Source organism: Tenrec ecaudatus, chromosome X, assembly GCF_050624435.1.
Source record: "Tenrec ecaudatus isolate mTenEca1 chromosome X, mTenEca1.hap1, whole genome shotgun sequence".
Classification (NCBI taxonomy): domain Eukaryota; kingdom Metazoa; phylum Chordata; class Mammalia; order Afrosoricida; family Tenrecidae; genus Tenrec; species Tenrec ecaudatus.
In genome coordinates, this window is record NC_134548.1 from 560,191 (window position 1) to 577,500 (window position 17,310).

The 17,310-nt window shown below is 61.4% G+C and overlaps 1 protein-coding gene across 1 annotated transcript in view; it reads right to left on the minus strand.

Moving 5' to 3' along the window:
• Positions 1–1,270: 1,270 nt before the first annotated feature.
• Positions 1,271–17,310, minus strand: part of LOC142434452 (putative bifunctional dTTP/UTP pyrophosphatase/methyltransferase protein) — a 22,453-nt gene continuing 6,413 nt past the window's right edge. The window contains exons 3-13 of the mRNA XM_075539170.1: positions 14,489–14,533; positions 13,807–13,871; positions 10,897–10,958; positions 8,359–8,467; positions 7,004–7,304; positions 6,341–6,503; positions 5,591–5,772; positions 4,987–5,125; positions 4,558–4,707; positions 3,900–4,022; positions 1,271–2,369 (exon numbers count right to left, since the gene is read on the minus strand). Of these exons, the coding sequence (XP_075395285.1) occupies positions 2,167–2,369; positions 3,900–4,022; positions 4,558–4,707; positions 4,987–5,125; positions 5,591–5,772; positions 6,341–6,503; positions 7,004–7,304; positions 8,359–8,467; positions 10,897–10,958; positions 13,807–13,871; positions 14,489–14,533 (1,542 nt within the window). The 3' untranslated portion in view covers positions 1,271–2,166. The remainder of the gene's footprint in view (positions 2,370–3,899; positions 4,023–4,557; positions 4,708–4,986; positions 5,126–5,590; positions 5,773–6,340; positions 6,504–7,003; positions 7,305–8,358; positions 8,468–10,896; positions 10,959–13,806; positions 13,872–14,488; positions 14,534–17,310) is intronic.

Sequence of the window (17,310 nt, forward strand, 5' to 3'; positions counted from 1 at the left end):
CTTTGGGGTTAATTGAAGGGTGCAGATAAATGGTTCCGTGAGCCTCACCTCTCTAGTTCTGGGGTCTCTTGCTGTCTGATGGCTGGACGAGGGTGCAGCTGCCTGAGCCAGTTCCCTGCTTCAGCTGGCAAGGCTCACTTCCTGCACAGCACCCCAAGGAGATGCCACATGGACCTACTGGATGCAGCCCTGCCAGCGCTGAGATGCTTACACATTCACTGACTCGGCTTTCCTCCTGCAGTCGGCATCATAGTGTGTGTTTTGGGAGAAGGAGGAGGACTTTGTGCGTTGGTGACGGACATGTGGGTTAATGTGGGACTTATGGGCTTGGGCAGCACTGGGTTGGGATGTTTTCTTGCTGTGCACTTAACTTTATATAAAACTTTCTCTTACACATGAGTGTCTGTGGATTTGTTTCTCTAAAGTACCCAGACTAACAGGGTTTGCATGCCACGGGACCAGGTCACGGGCACCCCAAGACCCCAAACAAAGTCCACAGTGCTGAGAATGAGGGGGTCGGAGCAGAGACCCCAAACCCATCTGCAGACAAGGGGATGTCCCCTCACAGAGGGTCACAGGAAGGGAGGGGTCAACCAGGGTGCAGTGAAGCACCGATGAAACACGCAATGTCCCTCTGGTTCCTTGACGCTTCCTCACCCCCCACTGTCCTGACCCCGGTCCTGCCTTTCCCTGCGGGCGAGACCGGAGCAGGTGCACGGGTGCAGGTAAGAGCTCAGGACACAGGATCCAGGTCTGATAAATCCCTCAGGAACAGAAATGGGAGGAGCCAGGCCAGGAGAGAAGAGGGAGGGTGGGGCAGAATGGGGGAACCAGTCGGCAGCCGTCGGTGTAAGATATAAAAATAATCATAATTTATCAAGGGGCCACGAGGGTGGGAGGGAGGCGAAAAAGAGGCGCTGATACCAAGGGCTCGAAAAGAAAGCAAATGTTTAGAAGATGCTGATGGCAACTAGGTACCCATGTGTTGGATACAACGGATGACGGGTCGCGGTAAGAGCTGGAAGGGCCCCCAATAAAATGATTCATTAACATTTTTAAAAAAAGAAACAGGGCTCTCAGAAGGAGGTGCTCCCCGACCCTGCTGCCCACCGAGCCCAGGACTGGAGCTGAGGGCAAGGGGTTTCCCCAGAGCCACAGGGACCAGCCTGCCACCCCGATGCCCGGAGGCAAGGCCCCACAGCCAGGCCACCCGGCAGGATGCTCCCAAGTCCTGGGCCCCCACACCTGTGATGGTGCCCCATCTCAAGACACATGAGAGAGGCCCCCCGGGAGTTGGGGAGCAAGTGTCCCCCAAGATGCCCCGTAGAGCTAGCTGGAAGCCGTGTCACCGGGATGTCAGACACCAGCAGGGTCGCCCGTGGAGTACGGATCTCAGAAGGGCTTCCAGACCGAGAGAGACCAGGAAGAAAGGGCTGGAGACCCCAATTCTGAAAACCAGGCTGTGAAAACCCCGTGGGTGATGGCAAACTATGCTCTGCTATGGGGCTGGAAACGGGTCACCAGAATGTCAGACAGAAGCAGGGTCAGAGTAGACTGGTCTCAGGAGAGTTTCCAGACCGAGAGACCAGGAAGAAAGGCCTGCCTACCCCGTGCACCCCCCCAGAGCACCGAGAACAGGCTGCAGGGGGCAGTGATGTCTCCGGCATAAAACACTCCCCTTTGGGGGTCCAGCGTCCGCCGTCTGCCCCGAGGGCGATGTGCCTTTGTGGGTTAGGTTGGGCTCGTGTACAGCGGTCAGTCTGAGCGGCTTGGGCAGGACTTCCCCACCGGACAGGAGAGGAAGAAAGGCCTGGCATCACCTTCCACGCACCGGCCCTGCGCCTGTGAGGACCCGCGGGCACCCTGACCCGGCAGCGTCTATCCGTGCATGTAGGTCGACTCGTTCCCGCCCAGGCTGTCGTGCGGGCTCCCTGTCCACCCCAGCCTGCAGCCTGCTGGTCCCCAGCGCGCCCCAAACACCATCGGACAGCGAGGGGGCTGTTTTCCGCTGTTTTAATGAGTCCGGCTGTCGCTGCCGGGCCGCGATGTTCCCGCGGGCCTCGGTGGGGGGTCTGTCCAGCCCATGCGTGCCTGTAGCCCCAGCGTCCACGCGGCACGGTCAGGCCTCATCCACGCCGCGTGGCCAGTGTCCACGCGCGGCCGTGGTCAGCGCGCCGCCAGCACGGCGTCCAGCAGGGCCCCCGTGCGCGCAATGCGCACCTCGCTGAAGCCGTGTGCCTGCAGCAGCCGCTTGTAGTGACCCGCGCTGCGCCCCGAACCCCACGGCCGCAGCCCCACAGCGTCCCTCCATGACCGATGCGCTGGCCGCTCCTCCTCCGCCAAGGTCGTGGCCACCAGGAGTCCGCAGCCTGCGGGAAAGGGGGGGATAGTGGGCTGGAGAGGGCAGGACAGGGCAGGGGCGCGCCTGGTGGAGCGCGCAGATGCGGGGAGGTAATGACCCCCCTCCCCCTCCCTGCGAAGTGAGGGGTCTGAGACGGTGCAGGGCAGGATGGCCAGAGGGAGGGGGCCAGGGTGGGCTCAGTCTGTGTCTCCATTTATCCGTCCATCCATCTATTTGTATTTCTCCATCCGTCCATCCGTCCGTCTAGTTCAGACGGTGGGCTGCTAACTGAAAGGACACCTTTCTAGACCAGCATCTCAGGAGAGAGGCGGCTGAGCACCCCGTCCAGCGTCGTCTGTGAGGCAGGTGGGGCCTGTCCTGCTGGGCACTGAGTCCGGATGGACTCATGGCAGTGAGTGGGCTTTCTATCAGACACCCCCACCCCACCCCTGATCCCCAGCTCGCTGCTGCCAGAGAATCAGTGTCCTTCCCTGGCTGGCAGCTCCCTCACCTGGCTGGCAGCTCCCTCCCCTGGCTGGCAGCTCCCTCACCTGGCTGGCAGCTCCCTCACCTGGCCCGCAGTGCCCTCACCTGGCTGGCAGCTCCCTCACCTGGCCCGCAGTGCCCTCACCTGGCTGGCAGCTCCCTCACCTGGCTGGCACTCTCACCTGGCCCGCAGTGCCCTCCCCTGGCTGGCAGCTCCCTCCCCTGGCTGGAAGCTCCCTCCCCTGGCTGGCAGCTCCCTCACCTGGCTGGCACTCTCACCTGGCCCGCAGTGCCCTCACCTGGCTGGCAGCTTCCTCCCCTGGCTGGCAGTGCCCTCACCTGACTGGCAGTGCCCTCACCTGGCTGGCAGCTCCCTCCCCTGGCTGGCAGTGCCCTCACCTGACTGGCAACTCCCTCACCTGGCTGGCAGCTCCCTCACCTGGCTGGCAGTGCCCTCACCTGGCTGGCAGCTCCCTCACCTGGCTGGCAGCTCCCTCACCTGGCTGGCAGTGCCCTCACCTGGCTGGCAGCTCCCTCACCTGGCTGGCAGCTCCCTCACCTGACTGGCAGCTCCCTCCCCTGGCTGGCAGCTCCCTCACCTGACTGGCAGCTCCCTCACCTGGCTGGCAGCTCCCTCACCTGGCTGGCAGCTCCCTCACCTGGCTGGCAGCTCCCTCACCTGGCTGGCAGCTCCCTCCCCTGGCTGGCAGCTCCCTCACCTGGCTGGCACTCTCACCTGGCCTGCAGTGCCCTCACCTGGCTGGCAGCTCCCTCCCCTGACTGGCAGCTCCCTCACCTGACTGGCAGCTCCCTCCCCTGGCTGGCAGCTCCCTCCCCTGGCTGGCAGCTCCCTCACCTGGCTGGCAGCTCCCTCACCTGGCTGGCAGCTCCCTCACCTGGCTGGCAGTGCCCTCACCTGGCCCGCAGTGCCCTCACCTGGCTGGCAGCTCCCTCACCTGGCTGGCAGTGCCCTCACCTGGCTGGCACTCTCACCTGGCCAACAATCCCTTCACCTGGCTGGCAGTGTTCCCCTCTGGCCGCAGTGCCCTCACCTGGCTGGCAACGCACTCACCTTGCCGGCAGTGCTGGGAGAGCCTGCCCAGGAGGGCCCGCACTCTGTCCTCGGGCCAGTCCTGCAGGAGGCTGGAAAGGACAAACAGATCTGCTTCCGGGAGCGGGTCCTTGAAAAGGTCACCTGGCGCAGAGACAAGAGGACACGGTGGGATCGGGACCAGGACGCCTGGCCTTTCCCTGACCCGCAGGGACTGCCCAGCACGGAGGACAGAGCCTGGGCTGGCTGTGAGGGGCCAGGACTGAGACACAGCCCCCTGCAGGACCGCTGAGTCCTGGCCAGCTGCCGGCCCCCCAAGGTCCCATGCTGGGCATTCCAGAATTCACGGAGGCAGGCGGGGAAGTCCTTCCCTGTGACAGGTCCTGGGCCACTAGTCATGCATCCTCACCATTCCCACCCCCCACTGAGCTCTCCCCGATCTCCGATGCACGCACACACCTTACACACCTGCACACCTGCAGAGCCCAGCACACACGCACACACCTTACACACCTGCACAGAGCCCAGCACACACACACGCGCGCACATCAGGTACAGACATAGGAACACTCACAAAGGCGCGCGCGCACGCACAGTCCAGCTGCACTGACACCCGAGGCCAGCCAGGCACCCCCCTGCCTGCCCCCCACCCCGCAGACGCGCGTGCGCAGCAGCGCACCTGCCACGAAGCGGATCCGAGCGGCCTGCGGCTCGGCGGGCCGGAAGCGCTCCTCCGCGGCGAGGCGGACGTTGTCCGGGTGGTCGAACACGGTCACCTGCAGGTGCGGGTACTCCCGGGCCAGTCCAAGGGCCAGCGCCCCGGTGCCGCCTGCACAGACACGTGGACGCACATAGCTCCCGGGCTCCCCCGGCGCCTGGACCACCATCCTGGGGGCGGGGTCCCAGAGTATGGCAGCGGGATCTGGGGGGCGGCAGGGGGGCTGCCGGCTCTCCCTCTCCCCACCGGAGAGGGGGCCATGCAGATGGAATGGCAGGTGCGGTGCGGGAGGCCATGCCGGCCCCCAAAGGAAGCAGGGGGTCTCGGGGTCCCATGCATGCTCCACCCCCTGCCCCTTGACGTGGCTAGGGGATCCCCCGGCACACTCACCGCCCAGGTGGCAGGCGGCGCTGAACCCCGACAGGTCGAAGGCAGTGGCCACTGCGTGCGCACTCAGCCCAGCGAGCTCGTGCCTGGCGCCCAGCACCCGCAGCCGCACCCCGTCGCCTCCACTGTGGAGGTCGGGGCCCTGCCAAGCAAGGGGTGCTGAGGGACGCCGGCCTGCACCCCAGCCCAGCCTTCCATCAGGGAGGGCCTGGGGGGTGCGGCTCAGCGGCCTTCCCACCGGCTGCAGGGCTCGGACCATCCCCACCCGGGACCATGTTCGGAAACAGGGCGCCTGAGGATGGAATTCGTGTGCCAAGGACCCAAGGTCGCGCTAGGGCAACATCAAACAAGGGTGTGGACTGGCACCTGCCTCAGGGGCTGCGGAAGAAAAGACCTGGCTGTCTCTCCACCCCGCCCCCTTCACCTTGACGATGACCAGGTCGGCCTTGCCTGCCCACACGGGGAGAGGTGATTCTACCCTGTGCTGCAGGGCCAGCCGCTGCCAGTCCAGGTCTACCTGGTGCCAGGCATGCACGGGGCAGCGGGGGGTGGGGGGGCTCTGGTGGCCTCCATCCGAGTGGCCGGCACCCCGGCTGAGCCTGGGTACCTTCCACGCGTCCTCAGGCCTCCTCCCTGTCACCCTTTGCAGCAGCGCCCCGCCCTGGCGGATGGCGGCCTCCAGGTCGGAGAAGTCCCGGCTGTGGCTGTCACAGAGCCTGACCAGGCTCCCCAGGGCGTGCCGGGCCCCCGACACCAGGTACAGGCTGGCAGACTCCGTGTTGCAGTAACCTGGGAGTGGGGGCAGGGCCAGACGTTAGTTCACCTAATCCTCAGCTGACACAGACATCCCCCCAATCCCGGCCACCCTGCAGGACAGGGAGCTGCCCCTGGGGGTCTCCCAGGCGGTCAGTCTGCACGGGAGCAGACGGTCTGGTCTTTCTCCCTCGGAGCGGCTGGTGGGTTTGAACCGCTGACCTTGAGTTTAGCGGCTCAAGGCTAACCCCTCTGTGAGACCAGGCACACCTTGACTTAGATGGAGAACCAGAGGGGATGTGAGTGATTCAGCCAGTGCAGCTTGTGTAGACGAGATCTTTATTGATGACGGGAGACTGACCGCTGGGAGACCCCCAGGGGCAGCTCCGCCCTGTCCTGCAGGGTCCTCATTCATGGATGGCTTTGAGTTTGGCGTGTTTCCATATCTCTGTCCCCCTCATTCCCATCCTCCGGATACCCCACTCATCTGCAGTCTCCCAGAGACCTGTATCTCTGGTGCTCTGGGGACCAACATGGAAGGCAGACCTCTCGCACGGCACACCCCCACCCCGCCCCGCTTCTCCGCCAGGCCGCTCCCTCTCACCCTCCTCCCGCCTTTCCAGCAGCCCCAGGTCTGCGCAGGCGGCCAGCAGCCACTCTGTGCCGGACAGCGATGCGTCGATCCTGCCGGCCACCTCTGCTGCGGACAGCAAGGCCCCGTCCTTCAGCACGTTGAACACGGCCAGCCTGCAGGCTGTGAACAGGACCTGCAGGGCAGGACAGAGGCCGGGCGGGGGGTGACCAGGTGCAGCAGGACGCACCCGAGGCCACTCAAGGGCCTGGCCAGTGCACCCGGGCCCCCAGACCCCAGGGAGGAACGGTGCTGTACTGGGGCCCTGGGGAACTTGTTTCTCCAAGACAGACCCCCAGCCCTTTGTTCGGCAGCTGCTCTGGGTGGGTACCTCCCCCCAGCCCCTCGCCCCCCACCCGGGGACCCCCCAGGCCATTGAGTCCAAGTCAGGAGTGGCCCCCTTGGGTGCTAGAGTGGAAGTGCGCCCACAGGATTCTCCAAACTCCAAACCCTGATCTGGGTGGTTTCAAACCGCTGGCCTTGCGGTGAGTAGCCCGCAGCCCAAGGTGTTCTTGGGGCAAGGCTCCTCTTCCGGAAGTGGGATGCCAGGCCTTTCTTCCGCGACACCTCGGGCGGATTCTATCCCACGGCACGTGTGTGGCCGGGCCCCCACCTGCCCCTCCGAGCTGGGCGTACCTGAGACCCCTGGAAGCCTTCCATGAGGCTCAGCAGCTCCCAGGGGAAGGGGGGCGGCGCATCCACGGCCCCGTTGCAGGCGGGCCCCGGCCAGGTGTCGTTCTTGCGGGAGGCGTCCCAGGGCTCCGCGGGCAGGAGGGGGTCGCGCTTGACGCCCCGCAGCGCCTCCGGGCAGTAGAGCCGCGACAGCTGCTTGCAGAAGTGGTTCAGCGGGAAGCCCACGACGTTGAGAAAGTCCCCGTGCACGCTTTCCACGAGCATGCCGCCCAAGGCCTGGATGCCGTAGCCGCCCGCCTTGTCCCTGGGGGAGGCGCGGCGTCAGCACCCCTCCACGCCCCCCCTGCCCCCGCTTTTTCCCTGGCTCGGGAGTCCGGGGCTGGCAGGCCGGGACTGCGTGTCCACGCAGAGGAGCCTCGGAGGAAAGGCCTGGCGTTCCGTTGCTTAAAACGCTGCCCTGGGAAGAGAGTGCTTTGGGGGCACCAGGCGGTGCAGGGAGGGAGCGGGCTCTGGGAGAATTCTAATGGCCACGCCCCCTGTGGGCGGGAAGCTGGGACCCCGGCAGGCCACACCCTACAAGGGCGGGGCAACCCATCAACTCCAGGGCCGGCCACGCCCCTTCTGGACCGGAGAGGCCCCCAGGCACTTGCTGGCCACTCCCTCTGTGCGCGGGGCATCATGCGGGGCCCTCATTGGCCATTCCATGTGGGGGCGAGGCAAGGACGGAGGGAGTGGCCTAGGGAGGGGCTCTGTTCTGGCCACGCCTATGGGCGGGGCACCATCCAGGTCCCCATTGGTCACGCCCTCTGTGGGCGGGGCTCCCTCCCTGGGACCTCAAAGCGAGCCCTGTCTGGCCACTCCCAATGGGGGCGGGGCTGCCTCCCTGGGACCTCATTGGGCCATCTGACCACGCCCTTGTGGGCGGGACTATATCACTGGGACCTCATAGGGCCGTTCTGGTCACGCCCTCTGTGGGTGGGGATACCTCTCTGGGACCTCCAGGCGAGCCTTGTCTGGCCACGCCCAATGGGGGCGGGGCTGCCTCCCTGGGACCTCGTTGGGCCATCTGGCCACGCCTTCTGCAGATGGGCCCTATCTTGGCCACGCCCTTGCGGGCGGGGCTACATCCCTGGGACCTCATTGGACTGTCTGGCCACGCCCTCGGTGGGCGGGGATGCCTCTCTGGGATCTCCAGTAGGGCCCTGTTCTGGTCACGCCCCCTGTGGGCGGGGCCACACCCTGGGACCTCATTGGGCCGCCTGGCCACGCCCTCGGTGGGCGGGGCTACACCCTGACACCTCATTGGGCTGCCTGGCCACGCCCTCGGTGGGCGGGGCGGCCTCCGGCGCGGGACTCACATGGGCTCCCCGCTGTGGATGTATTCCCACAGCATCTCCTCGGACAGCTCGGAGAACTGGACTCTGGTCTCCTCGTGGAACTCCACCACGCTGGTCTCCAGCCGGCTGCCTGTAACCACAGCAACCGCAGGTGTCACGGCCCCGCCCCCGCGGGCGTCCGCACACTGATGTGTGCGCGCAGATCGCCAGGCCTTTCTGCAGAGGCGCTGCCGCCCAGGTGTGCTAAGAGCTGAAGTGCCTTCCCCAGATTTCGGGGAGCAGGTAGCAGCCTGTAGACCCTCCATCGATAGACCATGCACCCCGACTCTGGGTCTGTGCGGCCGAAGCACAGCGACCCTGCAGGTCGGGGTACACCTGCCCCATGGGTGTCTGAGAATGTGACTCTACGGGAACAGACAGTCTCTCCTGCCTTCTCTAGGAGCAGCTGGGGCTGCAAACCAGTGACCCGGAGGTTCAGAGCCCGCCTACCCCACTGCGCGCACTGCCATGCACCCAGCCCGACGCAAAGCGACCTTCAGGCCGGATGAAACTGCGAGTGGCCAGAGGTGGGAGGGGGTCTCCCACATATGAGATCAAGATGACTCCCAGTGTGCATTCTCCAGCCCCCCAGGGGGGGTAGTTGCCACAATAGCCCCGCCCCCCCAAGTGTGTCCAGCTTGCTGTGCACCTGCAGGCTACCTGCCTCTAAGGTAGCAATCGGGTTTTACTGTCCGTCCACCCTGGGCGCAGCCAGCCCCCCCGATGCTGATCAGACTGCTCCCCCGTGAGAGCTCAGGAACACCCCAGGGGACGGCACGGACGTAACTCTAGGCCCTTGTTACCTCTGAGCCTCGAGTGACCACCTGCCCATGGAGGTAGGTGTGAGTTTGACATGGCTTGCAAGCCCGATGATTATAGAAACCCACTGGGAGAAGACGTTCGCTCTCTCTTGATCCTGACACGGGGAGAGGGGAGCCCCTGTCTCTCTGCCCTTTCTACCCTAATTTCACCGCCGAGAGAGAGAGAGAGAGAGAGAGAGAGAGAGAGAGAGAGAGAGAGAGAGAGAGAGAGAGAGAGAGAGAGAGAGAGAGAATCTATTCTCTTAACAGGCTTTTAAAATCTCGGACACGCAAGTGACTTCATACACATATGTAACGGAAGGGGCTGGCTGGCAGCTGAGCTGGCTTGACCTTGGGTGACCCAGAGCTCTTCTCCAGGGACACAATCTGTGGGCTTATCAGATCGGAAGGGAGTGGGGATTACTTAGGATGAGCCCGGATAATAGGGTGCAGGATAATAGGGTCCCTTTGCTCTGGAAGGTAGAAAACCTGCAGGCAGATAGCCTTTAAGCAGCTGACCTTCGAGCGGATCCAGTGGCAGCCACATCCTTGCACGCAGCACCTTAAATATGGAATTATTGGGGGGGGTCGGCATGACATTGTGGGGAACGACTTTTACTTAGAAGAATGTGGCTGAGATTCACCTCCAACCCATGAACGTGAAGGCCTTCGTCCACCAGCGTCTGCCTCCCGGACCCCTTAATTACGAGCATTGAGAATTTGTCTGCAGACCCCCTCCTCCCGGTTTCTCAGTTTCCCCCAGGCCGGTCCCTACAGGAATGGACTTGGGAGTGTGGAGCGGACCAGGCATCAAAGATCCAAAACAAAACAAGCAAACAAGCGCATCAACCAGAGCAGAGGGGGACCGAAAGCCCCTCAGTAGTCAATCGGACACCCCCTGTCAGAGAAGAGCCAGTCAGGGTGCAGTACAGCACCGACGAAACACACAACCTTCTTCTGCTTCTTTAACGCTTCCTCCCCTTCCCCCGACGACCATGACCCCAGTTCTATCTTAGCAACCTGGACAGAGCAGAGCATGTGCACGGGTACCGGTAAGAGCTCGCGACACCGGGAACCCAGAACAGATAACCCCCCAGGACCAATAAGGGGAGCAGCGATACTAGGAGGGTAAGGGTGGGGGGGGAGTAAGGGGAGACTGATCACAATGATCTATGTATGGCCCCCTTCCCGGGGGGACGGACAGCAGAAGAGTGGGTGAAATGAGACAGTGTTCGGCGTAAGACATAAAAAAAGAAAAATTTATCAATCATCAAGGGGGCATGGGGGAGGGGGTGGGGGAGAGAGGGGTAACAAGTGAGGCGCAGATGCCAGGGTCTCAGGTAGAGAGAAAATGCTTTGGAAAAGATCATGACCACATAAGCAGAGATGTGTTAGACACGATGGATGGATGGATGGACGGATGGATGGATGGATGGATTTTGGGAGGTGCCCTAAGACCCCCTAATCAATTTTTTTTAAAGAAAAAGGAAAGGTTTGTAGAACTTTCTTCTGCGGCGCTGCCCAGTACCCCTGCGTCTGGGACTTGGCGACCCTTGAGTCATGAGGGGCCCCGGTGGGAGAGGGCAGCCAGCGGTCATTTCTGCAGACACACACTGACAGTCAGGCCTCTCTTACTGGACACAGGCTGCCCGGCACCAGGGCCCATGGGTGCTGTTGTGTGTTGGGGGGAGGGGAGGGACGACCCCCAGGGTGAGCTTACCTGCGATGGAGCACTGGACGATGGCCACTCCCGTGAACACGCTGTGTTCCTTTCCGCTTAGCCTGCAAGACACACCCCAGCAGCATCCTCAGCCCGGGTACCACGCCCGCCCCAGTGAAGGGGCGGAGTCTAGCCTGTCAATCAGGCCACAGCCTGAAGCTACCTCCTGGTGGGTGTGGCCAAACAAAGGGGCGGAGTCTAGCCTGTCAATCAGGTCGCAGCCTGAAGATCCCTCCTAGTGGGTGTGGCTAAACAAAAGGGCGGAGTCTAGCCTGTCAATCAGGTCGCAGCCTAAAGATCCTTCCTGGTGGGCGTGGCCAGACGAAGGGGCGGAGTCTAGCCTGTCAATCAGGCCACAGCCTGAAGATCCCTCCTGGTGGGCATGGCCAACCAGTGGGGCGGAGTCTAGCCTGTCAATCAGGCCACAGCCTGAAGATCCCTCCTGGTGGGCGTGGCCAACCAGTGGGGCGGAGTCTAGCCTGTCAATCAGGCCACAGCCTGAAGATCCCTCCTGGTGGGCGTGGCCATACAAAGGGGCGGAGTCTAGCCTGTCAATCAGGTCGCAGCCTGAAGATCCCTCCTGGTGGGCGTGGCCAGATGAAGGGGCGGGCTCTAGACTGTCAATCAGGCCGCAGCCTGAAGATCCTTCCTGGTGGGTGTGGCCAGAGGAAGGGGCGGGGTCTAGCCTGTCAATCAGGCCGCAGCCTGATGGCACCTCCCAGTGGGCGTGGCCTCCGCACAAGGAGGGTCCTGGGAACCTCACCTGACTCCGTGGTTCTCAACCTTCCTCCTGCCGCGAAACCTTTCATACCAAAAAATTATTCTCGTCGCTACTCCATCACTCTCACTTGGCTACTGTGCCGAATCGGGGGATCCCTGTGAAAGGGTCATTGCACCCCCAAAGGGGTCGCGACCCACAGGTTGAGAACCGCTGACCTAACCGTTGACCAGCCGTGCGGGGAGCTACCAGAGCCCAGTGGTGCGCCCACCGCCGTGGGATCCACCAAACTGCACCCACGGGCCACGGTCTTCCTGCACCCTTCCTTGCACGAGGCTGCGTGAGTCGGAAGCGGGGTGGCATGGGACGTAGGCATCCCGCGCACGGACCTGATCTGCACGGGGCTGGGGCGCTGGCTTTGACAGGGCCGCGTCTTGAGTCCCAGGAATTGTTTCTCGTGTCAACTGGCCCGTCGTCGTTCCTCCCCCGTCCCCCCCTCCTGCATTCGCACCTCGATTCACACCTCGTCCTGCGCCCTCTTTGCACTTTCGGGCCTGCAGGGCGAGCACTAGTCCGCGGGCAGCAGGTTCCGCGAAGCGCCCCTGCCCTTCCTCGCGCTACGTCCACCTGTCTGCCCCTTCAGTCACCCTCTGCAGGCTGCGTACGTTTTCCGGCGTCAGACACAGACAGTCGTCTTGAGCATCCTCTTCTTCCTCAGTTTTGTTTGGGGGGGGAGCCCCACAGCAACCCCGAGGCTGCCTGCTCGCCTAAAGACCAACAGCCTCACACGCCCACAGCGGCGGTCCTGCTCCATCCTGCAAGGGGCGTCGCGTGCTGGCACCCACTCCATGGCAGTGTGTCTGTCTGTCTATATATCTACCTATCCATGAGCTCCTCGGGAGACAGACCAGACTGCCTGCTCCTGTGCAGATGGACATCCTGGGAGACCCACGGGGGCAGCTCTGTCCTGTGGATCAGCATCGGCTCCACGACACTGAGTGCTGATTCGAGTTTCTTCCTCTTGTTGCTGAGGGTCATCCAGTCAGCTCCGACCCACCGCGACCCCGTGCACGACAGACGGACATACTGCCCGGTCCTGCCCCGTCCCCACCATCATCCCTACGTCTGAGCCACGGCCGCAGCCCCGTGTCCGTGCATCTCGTCCAGGGCCGTCCTCTCTGTCGCTGCCCCTCTGCTTCCCCAAGCACGACGTCCTTCCCCAGGGACTGGCCTCTCCTGACGACTCGTCCACAACAAGACGTGTCTGTCCCGTGGGCTGTCCGTGGTCCTGTCAATGGTCTTCTCCAGCCCTGCAACCCACGTGCATCTGTTTTTCTTTGAGCTTCCTGATTCAGAGTCCAACTTCCACATGCACGGAGGCCTGGACATCGTGGCTCCGGCCAGGCACCCCCTTCGTGTTGGGTTCTGGAGACCAGAAATTTCCGTGTGACTTGCAAACCAGAGAAGTGTGTGTGTGTGTGTGTGTGAGACTGTGGGACCCCGACTGGGAGTAGGGGTTCTGTTATGTGAGTCCAGCCACGTGCAGCCAAGCTGAGGGCAGCCAGAGCCCGGGAGATGTGTCCACCGCCACAGGATCCACAAGGCTTTCCACCCACCGGCCCGTGCTCTCCCTGCCATTGCATGTTCTGCTGCGTGAGTCTGAAGAGGGATTTAGGGGCTAGTATCGGACACGTGGGCTAATACTATTGGACAGATGGACTTGGTCTGGACTGGGCTGGGCTGTTTCCTCAATATTCCATTGCTCTTTGCTGTAAATCTCTTCCGTCTCCACGCGGCAGGCTCTGTGACCTTGTTTCTCTGGTCCACCAGGCCGCACACCGGGTCTTCCTTTGTTCTGCACGCGAGGAGGAAACGGGATACAGACGTGTCCAGCCTGACGCGATTCCTTGTTTGCTATGAAACGAGACTGTCACCGGCTGTGGTGGCGAGCCCTGTAGTCACAGCCGGAGCATCGCTGAGGCCGGCCGGTGTCCGCACTACGTTCGAGGGGTGAACCGGCCCAGGTCGGAAGCGGAGCAGGTGGACAATGAGACTGTCTACTTCCCGTCTCCGGCTGGTCTCTCCTGAGGGTGGGGGTCTCGTGGACAGAGCAGAGCAGGTGCACACGCACCCAGGAGGCGGGGGAGGGGCAGGGCAGAGGCCACGTGCAGGCTGGTCTGCAGGACACCCACCTGGACAGCATGTGGTAGGCGTCCTGCTTGTCCACGGGCTTCTCCAGGATCAGGCCCCCGACCGTCTGCAGGGAGCGGGGGTGGAGTCTTGAGAGGGGATTCTGGAGGGTCACTACAAACCCAAACCCCAACCCACTGCCCTCGAGGGGACGCCGACTCACGGGGACCCTGCAGGACAGGGCGGACCTGCCCCTGCGGGTCTCCCAGGCGGTCAGTCTCTACAGTCTGGTCTTTTTCCGAAGGAGGTGATGGATAGGTAGCTATGCAGATAGACAGATAGACATAGACACCTGTCCATGAGCTCCTGGGGAGAGAGACCAGACCGTCTGCTCCCCTGCAGACTGACCACCTGGGAGACCCCCAGGGGCAGCTCTGTCCTGACCTGTGGTTTCTGTGAGTCAGAATGATTGTAGGATTTGGGGGGGGGGCTGCCCTGAGCCATGGTCATGGTGGATTCAGGGGTGGGGTGAAGGCCCGTGTGTGGTGGGGGCTGGGCAGGCAGGGGTGGTGGAGGGTGGACGGGGGCACAAGGGGGGGAGTCTGGGGCAGAGCCAGAATGTAGTAGGTGGTGCAAGACGGATGTGGGTGAAGGAGGGGTGGAGCCAGAGACACACAGGGGATACCAGACACACCCACCCTTGGTGACAGGGCCCCCCTCCACCTGGCTCCCCCAAACACTCACTACAATGGTGTCTGCACCGATGACCAAGTCGGGGGTCCGGGAGTCCTGTAAGAAACCAGGATGCATTAGAATCCGCACCAGAACCCAGCCCAGCGCCGCCCACAGCTGGTGCGCCGGGCGATCAATCGCACTGGCCTGGCAGTGAGGCCCCGACAGCCCGGGTCTGCGTGCACTGACCACTGACAGCCCAGGCCTGCGTGCACTGACCACTGACAGCCCGGTCCTGCGTGCACTGACCACTGACAGCCCGGGCCTGCGTGCACTGACCACTGACAGCCCAGGCCTGCGTGCACTGACCACTGACAGCCCGGTCCTGCGTGCACTGACCACTGACAGCCCGGGCCTGCGTGCACTGACCACTGACAGCCCGGGCCTGCGTGCACTGACCACTGACAGCCCGGGCCTGCGTGCACTGACCACTGACAGCCCGGACCTGCGTGCACTGACCACTGACAGCCCGAGCTGCGTGCACTGACCACTGACAGCCCGGGTCTGCATGCACTGACCACTGACAGCCCGGGCCTGCGTGCACTGACCACTGACAGCCCGGGCCTGCGTGCACTGACCACTGACAGTGCGGGCCTGCGTGCACTGACCACTGACAGCCCGGGCTGCGTGCACTGACCACTGACAGCCCGGGCCTGCATGCACTGACCATTGACAGCCCGGCCCTGCGTGCACTGACCACTGACAGCCCGGTCCTGCGTGCACTGACCACTGACAGCCCGGTCCTGCGTGCACTGACCACTGACAGCACGGGCCTGCGTGCACTGACCACTGACAGCCCGGGCCTGCGTGCACTGACCACTGACAGCGCGGGCCTGCGTGCACTGACCACTGACAGCCCGGTCCTGCGTGCACTGACCACTGACAGCCTGGGCCTGCGTGCACTGACCACTGACAGCCCGGGCCTGCGTGCACTGACCACTGACAGCCCGGGCCTGTGTGCACTGACCACTGACAGCCCGGTCCTGCGTGCACTGACCACTGACAGCGCGGGCCTGCGTTTACTGACCACTGACAGTGCGGGCCTGCGTGCACTGACCACTGACAGCCCGGGCCTGTGTGCACTGACCACTGACAGCCCGGTCCTGCGTGCACTGACCACTGACAGTGCGGGCCTGCGTGCACTGACCACTGACAGCCTGGGCCTGCGTGCACTGACCACTGATAGCCCGGGCCTGCGTGCACTGACCACTTGCAGCGCGGGCCTGTGTGCACTGACCACTGACAGCCCAGGCCTGCGTGCACTGACCACTGACAGCCCGGGCCTGTGTGCACTGACCACTGACAGCCCGGTCCTGCGTGTACTGACCACTGACAGCTCGGTCCTGCGTGCACTGACCACTGACAGCTCGGGCCTGCGTGCATTGACCACTGACAGCGCGGGCCTGCGTGCACTGACCACTGACAGCCCGGTCCTGTGTGCACTGACCACTGACAGCGCGGGCCTGCGTGCACTGACCACTGACAGCCCGGGCCTGCGTGCACTGACCACTTGCAGCGCGGGCCTGTGTGCACTGACCACTGACAGCCCAGGCCTGTGTGCACTGACCACTGACAGCCTGGACCTGCGTGCACTGACCACTGGCGGGTCCGTCTGTCTCTGGCGCCAAGTGGATCCCAGAACATGGGCTCAATTTCCGGCATGAGAGGTGTCTCGGGGGCACAGTGTGTATGTGTGTCGGGGGGCACAGCGTAGACACCAGACAATCTAGTTAAGTGCACAAACCGGCATTCGTGTAGCTACACAAACAGTGTCCACTTCGGCAGCCTGTGTGTGGCTGGGTTACAGGGCAGCTGCCACACGGCCGACACCGCGTCCACACGCAGACACCAGCAGGGCGGGCAGGGGCCCCGCAGGCACTGACACTGGACGGCACGCAGCTTCGGGAAGCCCTCCGTGTTTTCCGCAGGGAACACCCCCAAACACCCAACATGATATTACAAATTTACACAATGTACATTTATATCCAATAGAGACAGACAGATATGCGTACACATCGATTTTGTATGGACTTTATATGATCTATGATATAGAAAATGTATATAAATCACATATAAATATCAATTGTGTGGAATAATGTGGAAATGTTAAAAAGAAATAGTCTGCCAACATATAATAATGAGTCAGATGAAATATATAAAATACATATAAATGTACATAAAATTATATTTATATAAATATGTGTATAGGTTTATGTCTTAATATATGATGTCTATATTTTATATGGTATGTATACATTTATGTATATATTTATATATCATGTATAAAACATATAATGTATTAAAACAAATATACATGTTTGTGTATATGCACAAAGCTAAATGTATTACATATTTATATTACTGCTATAAAGAATATAAATATTTCTGTAAGTAACATATAAACTTATCCTTGATGTGTTTAAATATATTACATATATACAGTATAGTTTTCTATGTGTGTGTATATGTTTATGTAATGTACATGCATTTCAATGTATTACATATTTGTTATTTCTATAAATGATAGATATTTCTATAAACAAGACATAGATGTATCACTTATGTATTTAAACACATTACACACATACAATATTTTACAAATGTGTGTATGTGAATATTTATGTGTGCACACAAATATTTATATGTGTGTATGAATATTTATATGTCTGCATATGAATGTTTATATGTGTGTATGTGAATATTTATGCGTGTATACGAATATTTACATATGTGTGTATATGAATGTTTATACGTGTGTGTATATATGTGTGTGTGTATATATGTGTGCGTGTGTGTATATATAAGCGTGTGTGTATTTATATATATATATATAA